The sequence below is a fragment of the Anguilla rostrata genome, chromosome 6 (genome assembly GCF_018555375.3).
Source record: "Anguilla rostrata isolate EN2019 chromosome 6, ASM1855537v3, whole genome shotgun sequence".
Taxonomy (NCBI): Eukaryota; Metazoa; Chordata; class Actinopteri; order Anguilliformes; family Anguillidae; genus Anguilla; species Anguilla rostrata.
Window position 1 is genome coordinate 27692470 of NC_057938.1, and position 16093 is coordinate 27708562.

The following is a 16093-nucleotide window of genomic DNA, read 5'->3' on the forward strand; positions in this document are numbered from 1 at the left end:
TATAAACTAGTCAAGTACAGCAGACATTTTGGCCAAGGATTGCCTAATTCTTTTGGCTGGACCGCAACAGCGGGGCCAGCCCTACAAACGTGAATGTCTGTGACTGGCTGACTGAGTGAGTGAGTGATGAAGTTACACCATCGGTCGGCCGGATCACATGTGTTAGGTTCAGCCATATACTAGGTTTTGACCTGGTTTAGTTGCGGCGCAGAAGCGCTGCAGCTCAACATACGCGCCGGGCAGTGTTGCTAGATCAGACTGACAGTTTCCAGCCTAATCACAACTTAAAACACGCCCAATTCAATAAAAACCAGCCCAAATCATAACCTTGCCAGAAACCGGGTGGTGTAAAACCGGGGCGATCCAAGTTTTTAGCTCAGGATTGGTCTCCCATTCCTTCCTGTACAATTTCTTGTGTTTCCCCTACTTCGGCATGATGCTAGCTAACTAGCTAACATCCCAGCTTCAATGTACAGTGAGAGCACCTATTATCGACCACCTTTGTTCGACAGACCGGAAAAGGTAAACTGATTTGCAACTATATATGAAACAGGCGAAATATCGGTAATAACCTGCATACTTATGTAGGAAAAAAATGTCCTTGTTATCCTCCAGTGGTTATTTTTCAGTACTTTCGCAATTTTTTTCTGTGCCGGCAAATAAGTCAGAGGTGGTCCAGCGCTACCTTTTGCTTGCTAAGGGGACGTGTATCGACCACCCCATATAGCCTAAATGAATGGAACTTCACATAAATTTGCTAGCATACTGGCATACCAAGCATATAAGTGTCCTACTAGCATATAAGTGTCCTGTCTTGCGTATTTGAGGTTCATATTAGAAAGGGTGGTCGCTATCAGCAGGTCTAGGAATCCGTGCATATTCACTGTTGTAACCCAAGTTGCAGGACGCAAAATAGCAGTTATAGCAGTTTGAAATTGTGAAGCAACGTCTGCGCCATTGCATTTAATGGGTCGCGATGAGATAATTCCGAGCGTGTTGCTGGTCTTAAAGTTGATATTGTAAATAAGGCTGTATTGATATAACTAAATATATATGTATGAAGTCGGTTTTTGGCTGGACCGCAACAGTGGGGCCAGCCCTACAAACGCAAATGTCTGTGACTGAGTGATGAAGTTACACCATTGGTCGGCCGGTCCAGCCATATACTAGGTTTTGACCTGGTCTTGTTTCTTTCATACCAGCTTTTGGCCTTACAGATTATTATATCATGTTCCACTAGCCGGCATACAACGACCTCCTAATTTAGCACAACTCCAAAACGATGTAACCAAATTCTAATATGACCAAAGGAATACAGACAGCATGTAAAACAAACAAGCAGTAGATGGATTACATCCACATCCATTACTAACTTAACTAAAGCAGTATCTATATTTCTAATTATTGATGGTCACAGAATGTCATTACCATTTGTGGTCAAGAAGATATTTCAAATAGGGGATACATTTTCATATTTTACTGAATTACTTGTCTGAGTAACTTGTCTGCTACTAATAAGTCACATGAAGTTTGAGGTGATCACAAAGGGTTCCATTTAAACAAACATTAACATAATCCGATGTTACAACTGTGAAGTATGTGTGGGGCAGTTGTAACAGAGATGCAGTACAATTTTCCAACAAAAAATAACTGCATAAATCATTAATATCTTCAATATTTACAGCACAAAATTCAGGTTGGTACAACCAATTAGGAAGGGTATGTTTTCTTTTTTGTTTTATTGCCAAAATGGTATATATTCGGGATTGGATGAGTCATGGTTTTGTCATGTATTAAACACACTTTTTTGTCTATGTAGTCATGTCAATGGGGAAGAGAAAAGAAACCTATTTCAACTCATTCTGATTTTCTGTAGGCTTTACATCATTTGTTGGCCAGTTGCTAATCAAGTGTGAGGTGAAAACCTGGTTCTACTTCGTCTACATCTATTTACATTCTATATGTACATGTTAAACCATGCTGCATGGGGATATACTTACTCTGTCATTGCTTAGCAATGTCTATGAGTAATCAATGTCCAATCAATGTTGAACAGGAGACAACAAGTAGACAATGGATTGAAATAAATGTATTTAAAACATGATGAAATGACAACGCCACATCCAAATCCAATTCCACTCAGTTCATTTAAGCCATGCCATTGTTGTGAATTAATGATGGACTCATGCGTTATCATTTTTCTTTCTTTCATTTGAGCAACACTGAGTCATTTTACTGTTGTGAACAGATCGCTGGCATTTTATGATCTTCCCTGGTTTTATTTTGTTTAATAAGACATACAGTAGTTATAGCATAGCGTGATAAACTATTTAGCTACAGGTTTAACAGACAATTTAAACTGGCCCATAATAAATGTTTAGTTTTATTTTAATTCTGATGGAAGAAAATTTGAACAAGTTTGAACAAATTACTCTTATTTATCAGATTTGTTCAAACTCAATCTTTGAAAAAAGTGACAGCCTAAGTCTGCACCTCCCGCAACACAACTTGAATGAGAAACATCGGATTAGTATAGCCTTATCCTCATACTTCGTTGCAGATGTAGATGTATGGAAATTGGCAGTACATCCTATGCAATGCGCACAGCTCTTATAGGGAATGAAAAAAGGCAATTTTATTGGTTAGTAATAAATCCAGTTGCACCTCACCGACTGATAAAATATTCAGTATAATCCAGCCCATTTTCCAGGTCCACTGTGTGCTTTGAGCAGTACGCTCCTCACCTCTGGTAACAAAAATACAAATGTTCACTAGCCACGCCCAGGGTGCCCATGCACTGCATGCACAGTCCATTGACTGCACCCATATGCCATGTGACATTGAATCTGGAAAATAGAGCCCAAGGGGCTAATTTAATTTTAAGATGACAATTCCAGTGATGGCGATACTGAAAAATATGCTGTCAATTGCAATATAAGACCACTGTAATGATAGAAAGCAGTAGTCAACATTAATGATTTATCAAGATTCAGCCTGTAATTATGGTGTATTACTAGACTATTTTCTCTACTTTCTTAGCATGTTGTGATAGGGCATTATAGCATCATAGCTGACAGGAAATCAGCAAATTTATTTTGCAATAGGGGCTACTGCAAATGTCATGTGTCAATTTTAGTTTGTTTATTGCAGACAGCGATAAGATGTGATCTCACTTGAACGAGTGCAATCTGACATTTTTTCAGTAAATCTTCCATCTATATCTCTAGGCTTCCATTCACAAGAAAAATTGATAACGGACCTCAGATCACTCAAGGGCATCTTTCAGCTACATGGAGCTCTCCATATAATTGCCAGGGTAACAAATTGTTCCCAAAGTGTATACCACTCTGTATACCCTTAAATGCATGTTAGAGCACATAAACTCAGGGGCATAGGAAGTGGGGGGACAGGGGGGACATGCTCCCCCAATATTGGAAGCAGATAAACTTGCCCAGTTAAACCCCCAATAATTGTAAAACCCTTTCTGTGTACTTCTATTTTGAAAGGCATGTTGCAGGAATGCAGTCAACAAGTTTGCCCAATACAGCAAATATCATTCTTTTGAATGGAGCCCAATCTTTAAAAAATCACCCCATTCAAATTGTGCATCATGAGATTTTGCAAGGAAGTTTGCAGGCGTATGGGAGGAAGGTAAGGTGAATACTATGCCATTACTAATAATATATTCAAATAAGTTGCTTGCATTGTTCAAATTGTAATATGTAGTTATTATAATTTTATATGTATTGTTCAACGTCATTAATTGAAAATGCATTAATCAACTCCGTTTTGGGTATCTTATGTATGTCAAAAAAATAGAACCTTTTGGTTCATTCATGAATCTACGGTAAAATCTAGAAAGATGGACGACCCAGTAGCTGAGATGGTGGTCTTCATTTAATTTATTTCCAGCATCCTTTCATCCAAAAATAAGCCAACAAAAGCAGCCAAAAAACAGATCCAGTCCATCGTTTAATCTGGCGCAATGCATCGTATTACCATGTTTGACACACGTTTCGTATTAACATAATGTTGCACTGAACAGAATTTCCATGATGAAGTTCCAAATATTTTTCTTTATTCTTGAGAGTGACATTTTGGTAGGGAGAAATGGGAATTCAAAGACTTTTTTATATACTGTATGTGTTTGTTTTTGGAATGTTCTCATATGCCTGCACCTAACTGAAAAGAATTTCCTGTTGAGAACAAACTATCCATTTTATCTTTCCATCTTTCTTTATGTCATACTGTCAGAAAATAAATAGGTTTTGATATATTTGATAGATTCTATAAGTATCAGTAGAGGCTTTGGATGGGTAGAGAGAGGCGATGTTGAGGTGTAGAGTAGCTCTTATTCAGCCTTGTTCAGTTGGCACATTTATTGCACATTTACTACACATGCATTTAGTGTGTCTAAAAACAAACTGTTTGTGATTAATTTAATTCATGCATTTCCATATCAGAGGGTTAAATAAGGTTTAAGTTGATTAAACATGATACTTTCATTATTGTGCCGACTTGAGGGTGTCTACTGTTGGGCGATTACTGACTAGGAGATATCTCACATACATACAGAACAATAAATAAAAAACAAAGCCAGCTCTTGCAGATGAGAATGCATGAGACTAGTATGTGTCTACATTTTAATACCCATAGCTGGCTTTGGTATCCTCCCCAATGTCAAACTCACTCCTATGTCCCTGCATAAACTTTATGTGTAATACAGAAGATTGATAATGCAGCCATATTTAATAACATTATGACTAGTTTTACACGATGCATGCACATAATTGTAAATTTTGCCCTAATGCCAGAGGGATAATAATAAAATTTCTATAATTATGCTTTCGTTTGAAAAACTACCAGTCTTTTCCCATTACTACAATATCTGATGTATTTGGGTGGTATAAATACATGGTTATGAAAAAACCCTATTCTATTTTATATACGATACACACTTTCACACTTTTTTAGCTCTCTTCCCATTGTTCTTAACGTGGCTATTACGTTTCATCGTTCATAACATCAGTGAGAGAGAGCAAGGGTTTGTAATTTATTTTTATGTCACCATTTCAAACTGATTATCCTGCAGCTCATGCAAATGCGAAATTGTGGGTGTCTTTTCTGCCAGAATCAATTGGTTTATTTTTAGGAGTTCTTAGCTTTGTTTGTTTTGAATACAGCTTGCAGTATTAGGTTGAGATAAAGCCGGGTGGCAGCATCCATTCATTCAGGAGTTTGGCTGCATGTACAGTAACTTGTGCTTGTCTGTTGGGTACGAAAAGCCTCTGTCATCACAGATCAGACTGCATAGAAGGCGTGGATGCTGGTAAAGCCCCGACTTAACTGCATGCTGACAGCTCCTAGCGCATTCTGGGAACCCCAAGAGAAACACAGTAATCATCATTAGGGCACCTCAGGCTGAGTCGTTATCAGCTTACAATTATTGTTTAAGATGAGCATTACATTAGAGACACTGTAATGTTTCTGAAAAAAAAACCATGGGATGTGTGTTCATACCAACATCCAGGCACCACATGCGTGAACCTTTCTTAGCTCATTGATGAACCCTTAACATCACCAAACAAAAGACTTTCCCTTTGATGTACTTTCATGCAAAACAAATGAAACCCTTCCGAATAAGAATAACTTAACTGACAGATCTTATACATTTAACAAGAATATCATGTGAACCGGTAATAAAAAAAATAGACTGAAATGTGCAGTTTTTTTTGTATCTTTTTGAAATGGTCTCTTTTTAAAACAGGGTGAAGGACAGCAACCCCCTTTTCAAAGTCAAGACCTGAATGCTCACCGGCATCATAAAGGGAAATGCAACACTGCTTTCCCCTCCATTGCTCAAATAATGAAACCTGATGTAGCTATGAAACATATTCAAGGTGCAATGTCACTGATCCACTCTAGGGCATGTCCCCTCGCATTGTCTGGCGTCAGGGTTGAGTGACACCCAGCCACATTCAGCCATTCTCCCCTGTTGTTCCAGCATCACCCCAGATGCTAGGGCTGATGGAAACCCGATATACTTGTAGGCCTCCATCCAAGAGACATCTCCCCAGGACCTGATTGTAGAACAATGTTCTTCAAATATTCTTCAGGAATGTAACAATCAACCTCACTTTGATTAAAACCCAGGTCTGACAGCCATCTGAATGGGGGGGACTCTATACTCTGGTATAAGCCAACACGCTTTACAGGATCTATTAAAGCAAAACCTATTCTTGCTTCAACAATTTCATGCACCCTCTGTGACAAACTAATTGTGCCACCTTGTCCTCATGAATCTCCTCATTAGTGGTGCCAACTGACCAATAGTAATTCCCCTTCTCCAAAATTAACCCATTTCCTTTGTGAGACTCTTTACAAACACATTGAACATCCAGTCTGAGTCCTATCACCCCTTAATGACATTGAAATATGTACTGTACTTATTTACCTGTTATACAGTATAATGTGCTGCACACTGAATTACCATTAGTGTGTTACATATAGGGTATGTAGTAAATTCATATATACAGTGAATGAATAACAATGAATTCAAGCAGTGGAGCTGTAGTTTGGAAAAACAGGAGAGAAGATTGCATTTAGGTGCTGCAGGTAGGCAAGGCAAAGAGGAGGATACCCAAGATCTCACCTACAGCTGGTGCCTTCTGGTCATAGGGTGGACATTCCAGGGCACCCGGCTGGGACCTGCCAAAAATGGCGGAGTAGATGGCAATCCGCATGCTCTGCTTGCAATTCAGCCTCAGCCAGTCCCCCTCACAGACCACCTTGCTCTTATACTTATCTGTGAAAGAAATGATCCATCACAAGCTATCCCTTTTCCCTTACAGCAAAATGTTGGATACATACCGTACAATTACATTTAAAAAAAGGACACAAACTAACTTTACCTCATAATCTCCTATCGGGGGTTAAAGCACATGATTTTTCCAGTGTGCACTTTCTAAGTCTTTTCGGTGAAAGGAAATTCTGAAAATACTGAATAAAATGCATTCATGTCAATTATTATTCCAAAAGACAGCACCATTTGTGGCTTGTCCTTACACTGGCGGTTCCCCAGCTAAAACCCTGGAGAGCCACAGGGTGTCCTGGCTTCCATTGTTACTGAGAATTTCATTGATAAATGAAAGCAGGCGATGACACAATTAACTTACAACACATCACTTGATTTCTTGAATCTGAATTGGCTGTTGATTTATTAATAAATTAATCATGCTTTATGGGTAAACAAATAAATTAATAATTAAAGCCGCAAGCGGCGTTGGGAGGGGTCCAAGCATTGGCACCATCGCGACCCCTATGGAGTGATTTTAAAATGGCTTTGTCCTCATGATCATAAGCCTTCACCCAACATATCTACTGAATATCATGATGATCGTATAAAATATTGATGACTTATGGCCAGATTTGTGCTAAGAGACGCTGGCGGATGACTTAGTTACGTCGCCATGGATACGTCCTGGCCGCTTCCCGTAAAGGCCTTTACTTTGTCGTAACACTTAGATAGCATGTCGTAACACTTAGATGGTCCGGCGTGTATGCACAGCTGCAGTGTTGCTGCGCCGCAACTAAAAAAGGCGTCACACTAGTGTTGTCACGATACCAAAATTTTGACTTTGATACTGATACCAGGTTTAATATTACGATACTCAATACTGAAATGATACTTGAAACTTAAACGATGCTAATTCAATACTCGGTACCTAACGATACTGAAATTACCTTAATAGATCAGGAACGTAATGTCCACACATTTTCGAATTCATGGTTTATTAACTCTCTGGGGTCTAAGGGTAAAATGAGGCACACTGGTGATTGTGCGATGCTCTGACATTTGTGTAAATTTCATCAACTTTATATACAGTGATTCCAAAGTGTTTCATATCTTTGTTTTCAGCACACACTTAGCTACAATAATATGGCAACAGTAAGTAGGTCATAGTAATGTGTGGATTGTAAACTGCTCTAAAAACACACAAACTGTAAACAGTAGTTTTGAACATGCACAGGAATGTTGAAATAAAACACACTAAACAATTGTGAATAAGACTTTTGGTCACTGAAATGTGTTCTTCAAGGTCTTGGGTATCAAAAGATGACAAAATATTTTAGCAAATCCAATGAGAAATATAAAATAAATTGCTAAAAGTTAGTGTTGCGACTACTATTTTTCAACAACAGGTGAGAATGGGAGGGAAAATGGCCTTTCTGTAATGAATATGCATTGGGTAGGAATACCTGCCAGCTAAGTAGGCTATTCACACCTGGCCGCATGCCTCCCCACCACTAAGACAAAGACTCAGTGAGCCATTTAGAAGACAGAAACAAAGACAACTTTTGATTTTAGAACATTTATTGAAGTAAACTGCATGGAAGATGAGATGAGACTGGTGTACTCTTGCAACGTCTGCCTGGCCTCTTAGCTAGTGGTGAACTAGGCCGTGTTTCCTGATCAACATCTCTGCAAATATAATAAAAACAAAATTGTTAGGAAATGTGAAATCAAATCAAACTTTATTTATATAGCACATTTCCTTCAACAGGTGAAAATTAAATGTGCTTTACAAAAAAGGGACAAACCACTAACTAGTGAAAACAAAATTTATGAAATGTGACATCATATACAAAGAACCAAACAAACACAACCAGACGCAGAGAGGTAGCCTATAATTTTGAGAAGCAATGGTTAGAATCATTCGTAGTGTGGGAATTTACAAACGCGCACATTGCTGGATATTCCTACAAACACACAGATACGTTGCAATACAGTACACATATTTACCAATATGATCATAAGAAATATACTTACGCATGAAGTTGATCCTCAGCTGGATCAGTTCGCTGTTCGAAATGACACCGCTCTTCATCAGTGTCGGCTTCCGGACGGACCATTTTCCAAAATTAAACGAAATGTTCACCTCAAAAGAAGTGAATTAGGCGACACTCTGTGACATTCTATCCCGCTTTCGCAGATTTGGCATTTCTCACATGGATCTCGCATCGCCCCTCCTTTAGTCTCCTATGGAGAGTAATTATAATTTGTTAACATGTGAATGCGATTTGGGTGGAGTAAAGTTTAGCGAAGCATACATGATCTAATTAATCAAATTTGGAACATTTAAAACAATTTATATTATTTGCCAATGGGCGCATTGGAAAGTCGCGATTCTAAGGTTTCTGTCAATGTTTTTTTTGCGTCTGTATGATAACAGCACGTGAAGTTAATCATCCAAATAGAAACGAAAGTTAATTTCATCTTGTCGAGCTCCGCCGGCGGAGCTCTCGACCCCAGAGGGTTAACAACCTGGTTCATTAACAACCTTTAAGTTGAAGCCTCTTCAACATATTAATATGCATAGGCCTATAGTGTTACAACACTGAACAATAGAAAGATATGTTAAATATATTTCAAAAATTAAACAGTTGTAAACTAAATAATCTTTAAAACAGGTTTTTCACCTTTAAATAAATTTAAAAACAGCAAATTTTATAACAATACAGCATCTATCTATAATAAAATATTTCCAAATTGGAACACCTATTGCTACTGAAGTGAACTGAGTCAAAGCTTGCGCTGTATCAAGGAGCTGAGTGCGCAAGCGCAAGTCACCTCACTTGGCAACCTTAGTTGCTACTGCCTTCTAGCGAAGATGCTGACAAATTACACTTTTCATCCTCTCAATCAGTAATGCGGGAGACAATTTTCCCTGGCTTTTACATTTGACTCAAAACTACTGAACGTCGGAATATTCTAATACCGAACCATTTCTTTTTTTTTTTTTTTTTTTTTTTTTTTTAGTACCGAGAAAGTGCTGAAGTTTTGGTATACTGTGCAACACTACGTCAGACACATATTCCAATCCACTGCTCAGCTTAGCAGATAATGCACATTTCAGAGCGCCACAGAGACAGATAGAATAATAACACATGAATGCACATTTCAAATAATAAATATGACATTGAGAAAAAACGGGAAAAAGACGTTACATCAACTCGCGAATTGCGTGGTGCCCGCGAAGTAGACTGCCGTTTTATTTATTTAGACATTGGCAGATAAGAAAAGTTTTAGTTAGGTTGACCTATAAAACGCTATTCCAAAAGCAAAATCAGACATGTCATACATCGTTAGAAAGCTTATAATCTCACCTACTGAATAAATGAATTGTCAATAAAGCCAAATTGCACTAAGAAGGGCGACAACGCCATAAGCAACAGGTGTGGTATTAGGCACAGCCATTTTTGAAAATATCCGACATTTCACAAACGGATTATCCAAGACAATATATGACCACTCAGTCGCAAAAGGGACATCTCTACGCGTAAAACCAATGGTAAGATTGTATATATATTCAATGTTTAGTCCCAGATATTGACTGTAGAATGACGTGGTATTTTTTTAAAAACTTTGTCTCGTTTATTTCGTTATTCAGTGAGCATTCAGTGAGCGTTTTCACTGCTGTATTGGCATATTTTAGGGCTAATGTCGGGTTTATCTTGTTGCTACGGAATATTACATTACATTACAGGCATTTAGCAGACGCTCATATCCAGAGCGACGTACAACAAAGTGTATAAACATAACCAGGAATAAGTGTGCCGAAAACCCTAGAGAGAAATACCGTTCCAAGTGCGGGGAACAAACGCATAGTTCAACTTGGACCCAGTAGGTTAACCTGATTAACGCTAACACAAACAAGAACAGCAACAACGCAGTCTATGAAAACATTCAAGCAATAGTTAAGACGAGTTAAAACGAAGTCACCTACGGAACAACTACCTAGTTACAACCCTAAGCTTACAGTCAATTTAGAAATTAAATTGAGAATACGATTTCGCTCAGCATAATGACGGATTTAAAGACTAAACGAACTCACCCGATATTGTCTTCAAATGGACCGTATTATTTATTTAGACATTGGAAGACTACAGCATAAATTGCGACTTTTGTTTATATTCAATATTAGTAATTGCAGCGAGAAACTGCAGCTGTAGGTCGTTATGTTATGGTAGCAACGGAACGAAGCGGACTATATATGTATTAGGCTACCGTCATTGTTTCATTATACCAGCGTGTTTTCGCGCGTTTGCACAGAAACTCAGAACCTATCAATGAAATGGTTTAGCTATTTCTCAGCATAATGACAGATTTAAAGACTTAATGAACTCACCCGATACTGTCTTCAAATGGATCCATGCCAAAGAAAAGTAATTATTCATCCTCTCAGAAAGCTTTTACCAAGAAACTTTGGGTAGCCTATCCTAGCATGCACGCTAGGTGGCACTGTCAGACCGTCTCCTCACTGCTAAAAACTAGACCTACGGTGTCGGATTACTTGCTTTGCCATGGTTGTCGCTTGCCGTAAAGAAGTTTACTCGATGTCGTAATCGTTTAGATTTGGAGCTCCAGCTTTTCCGCACCCCACCTAATGAAAAAGTCCAAATGCTGTGCAAACCATATGGCGGACATAGGTGCTCCCAATAGGAAAGTTGTAGAGCACATTCAGATGCATCGGTCGATGAAGTTTTGTGTTGATCGGACTTACGTTGTGGCAGTTATGGCCTTTAAAAGTATGACCCTTTGTTATAGCGCCACCATCTGGCCGACATGGGTGATTTTTAGTGCTTGAGTAGTGGGGGGCCATAGGAACCCACCTGCCAAATTTGGTTGCTTTAGGACTTATGGTTGCTGAGCCTCTGACATTTTAGTGGAGAAAGCTGCCACGCCCCAACGATAAAGTTAAAATGGCGGGAAAACAATATGGCGGACATAGGTAGTGCCAATGGCAAAGTTGTAGAGCATGTTCAGATGCATAGGTCGATGAAGTTTTGTGTTCATCTAACTTATGGTGTGGGAGTTATGGCCTTTTACGCAAAACCCTTTGTTATAGCGCCACCATCTGGCCGACGTACGTGATTTTTAGTGCCTGAGTAGTGGGGGCTCATAGGAACCCACCTGCCAAATTTGGTTGCTCCAGGACCTATGGTTGCTGAGCCTCAGACACTTTTAGCGGAAAAAAATAAGAATAATTAAAGCCGCAAGCGGCGTTGGGAGGGGTCCAAGCATTGGCAGCATCGCGCCCCCTATGGAACGATTTTAAAATGGCTCTGTCCTCATGATCATATGCCTTCACCCAACATATCTACTGAATATCATGATGATCGTATTAAATATTGATGACTTATGGCCAATTTTGTGCTAAGAGACGCTGTTGGATGACTTAGTTACGTCGCCACGGATGTGCCTGGCCGCTTCCCGTAAGGCCCTTACTATGTCGTAACACTTAGATGGTCCGCGTGGTATGCACAGCTGCAGTGTTTCTGCGCCGCAACTAAAAAAGGCGTCACACTAGTGTTGTCACGATACCTAAATTTTGACTTTGATACCGATACCAGGTGTAGTATCACGATAATTGATACTGAAACGATGCTGATTCAATACTCGGTACCTAACGACACTGAAATTACCTTAATAGATCAGAAACATAATGTCCACAAGGGATGACCTCATTTTCGAATTCACGGTTTATTAAAAACCTGGTTTATTAACAACCTTTAAGTTGAAGCCTGTTCAACATATAATAGCATAGGACTATAGTGTTACAGCACTAACCATAGAAAATATTAAAATATATTTCAAAAATTAAACATTGTAAAGTAAATTATTTTAAACAGGTCTTTCACTTTAAATAATTAAAAACAGCATATTTAATAACAATACAGACATCTATAATAAAATATTTCCAAATTGAACACCTATTGCTACTGAAGTGAACTGAGTCAAAGCTTGCGCTGTATCAGGAAGTGAATGCACAAGCGCAGGTCACCTCACTTGGCAACCTTAGTTGCTACTGCCATCTAGCGAAGATTCTGACAAACTACACTTTTCATCCTCTAAATCAGTAATGCGGGAGACACATTTCCCTGGCTTTTACATTTGACACAGAACTACCGACACGGGAAATTCAAACACGAAACCGTTTTTTTCTTTTTTTTTTTTTTTTTTAAGTACCCAGAAAGTGCTGAAGTTTTGGCATACGTGCAACACTACGTCAGACACATATTCCAATCCATTGCTCAGTTTAGCAGAGAATGCACATTTCAGAGCGCCACAGAGACAGATAGAATAATGTGCGCTAGATGGGGTTGGGGTACTGTACTTAATGTAAATCTTTTTGAAGTTTGAGAACTGGTTGAGGACCTCAATCTCATATCCTCCTGACGTTAAATAATCCATTACTTCTTTTTCTGCTGACTAGCTAACCTTGGGCTCTGGGTGAAATGCAAAAAAGTCAATTTGATGGTAGAGTAGACAAGTCAGTTTTAATCACTAGCCTACACTTAAGAAAAACACAACTGACAATAAATGTTATCTTTAACCAAACATGCACTTCAAGATTGTTTGACTTACAAAATCTCTGTATTGCAGATCATTACCACTAATATATTCTCCACGTGTCAGTGTCAGAGAACGAAGAGTACATAATCACAATTTTAAATAATGGCGATAAAATGTGTGCAATTTTGCGATGCAAATAAAAATTATTTTATTACTCATCTATAGCCTAATTGAGGAGAACTGGCTATTTCTGATGGTATTGAGCATTGTGTGAATATAATGTGCTGATATTAATTTAATAATATCAACGTTGAAGCTCTGCAAATGCACTGTTTATTTTTTTTTACATTTAACTTAGTCTTAAATTGCAATTGCAAATTACCATTGGGTGTTAGAAAAGAACTAAACTACGCCTGCATAGGGTCATGTACCTTATGAGTTAAACCCAAACACTGCGACAAGCTTACTTTCTTATTTTCTTTTTTTCGCAGCACTAAATAAACTAAAGTGCCTCTGAAATCATGGACATCCATCTGTCAAGTTTATTCTCCTTTATTGAGCCCTTGTTGTTTTCTGCGTTCGGTACGGCAATCGTCAATGGGCCCCATTCACCAGTATCTTCCTGGTTTTTTCTTAAATTTGTTCTTGAGAAAGGTCCTAAGAAAAGTCTACGTCAGATTCATGACGTGTTCTTAAACCGCAGAATTGTTTGTACCTGTGTTCTTATGATGAATCCCACTGTCCTTGTAAATTGAAAGCGCATGCCAGTTGTTTCTAATTAGCATAGGTAAACGGCCCGCCAATCCCCATAAAAGGGCATGAGACCGCAGGGCCGTGTGTGCACACAGATCGTGCATTCGGACGGTATTCGTCAACTTGTAAAGTCGGAAATTTATCACGTGACCAAGTCGTATTTACGAGGTGCTTGCGTTCGGGCGGTCATGGCAGCTGGTAAATTTATCACATGAACAGTACGTATGTCCGCTGGGGATGTAAAGGAGGTGGACCAATGAGATCACCCACTGTTGGTCACAAGATAAATTTCTGACATTACAAGTTGACGAGGACCTGCCGAACGCACGACAATGGAAGCGAGGCATAAACTCTGTTGTTTGTAGTTACAGTATTAGCGGCATGCCTTTAACAGAAGGTACTTGTTACATGTAGGCTAACTGTTAACAATCATTTACACACATTATGATCGAGAAATGAAAATTATACAGATATATTTAACCTGGTACATTGTTTCTGTGTTTGCCAGTTGTCCACCATGAAGTGCTAGTGTAGTGTTTGTTTATTTTAAAAGACCATTGTGGTGTGGGGATGGCTGGTTTAAGCAGCCACACCTGCCCTGGGTCAAGCTAATTAGACCTGGCCAATTGGATAATTGGTTAAGAATCAGATAAATGGCCAGGCTATTTGGACCCAGGAACAGGAGTGGCTGCACCTGTGTGTAGTGAGGTAATTAGTGTGCACAGGTTAAATCTGCCATCCCCACTCACACAAAGGGAGCCTCTGTCATGACTGTTTTACATCTGCTCAGTTGGCTGTAACATCTTGCTGACCCTTGTAAATAAATGTGGACTGTTGGAACATCGTTTCCCTGTGTCTCTGTGCTGGAGGGCCCCTTCGAAAGCCACTTCGGTGGCCAGTGGCAGGCTTGTTTGCCACAACCATAATGCTTTGTAAAATAATGGAAATAATTATTTAAAAATATTATAAATGATAAAAATATTATTATAATTTAAATCCTATAATATTATACAACTGTAGAATTGAAGAAAACGCAATAACCAATTATTTTGCACAAACATGTCAGCGCTCTAATGTGGTTAAGTGTGCTCTTGAGTGTGCGTAGATTCTGTTCTTACCTAAGAACAAATCCCAAATAAGACAACATTGGTGAATGTCAGAATCTTCGTGAAAACTGCGTAAGTGGGTTTTAAGAAGAAAATTCTTCTTAAGAATGGTTGGTGAATGAGGCCCAATGTTTTCCCATCACAGCCACAGAATCTTAATCTGTGCTCTCCACTACCGTGGAGTGTCACTAAACAAAAAGTTAAAACCACAATGAGTATACAGTTTGTTTGTGGGGCCATGTTTACCAGTGTTTCAATTTCGGCCAAGTTCTTCTTTTTATCAATTATAGGGGAGTGCGGGGCAAAACCTAACATGGACTAAAATGTAACACAGACTTTTTAGGTAGATGCATCGAGCTTGAATGACGTAGTTCAGGTAAAACACGCAGAACTACCATTTCTTTAGTGCCAACAAATGGTGGGAGAATTCAATAACCATTTTGGGAGATATTGCAAACAGTCTGTTTTGGCTATATGTAAGTGCATTTTTTTACTGGAAGTGTTTTTCAGCTACAGTATTGTGTGTGTATGTCAAGGAATCCAAATGTATGTAATCGTAAACAGTTTAGTGACTAACAGATCGCATAGTTTTGATGCAGTATGCAATTGCTGAATGCTTGCTGAGATTGCTAGCCAGGCAAAAGTGCAGACACCCCCTTGGAGTTGTTAGCCTGTTGTCAGTAGACTATTACTTAAACAATTGATTGGATTTGTTCAACTCAGACCAGATCTTCATACATATATTTAACTCAGGCTTAACTTTAGGCTACATGGTGGCATGTGACATCGACTGATACAGCTGTTTGGATTGAACAGACAATAGACTGGAACCGGAGAATAGAGGGTATGCACATGACGTCACAGTAAGTGGAAGTCA

General features: G+C 38.9%; 1 protein-coding gene across 1 annotated transcript in view; it reads right to left on the minus strand.

Annotated features, from left to right (window-relative positions):
* The window catches only part of LOC135257850 (protein eva-1 homolog C), a 71395-nt gene extending 64593 nt beyond the window's left edge, over positions 1-6802 (minus strand). The window contains exon 1 of the mRNA XM_064341025.1: positions 6653-6802. Within this exon, the coding sequence (XP_064197095.1) occupies positions 6653-6743 (91 nt within the window). The 5' untranslated portion in view covers positions 6744-6802. The remainder of the gene's footprint in view (positions 1-6652) is intronic.
* Between the last annotated feature and the right edge of the window lie 9291 nt (positions 6803-16093).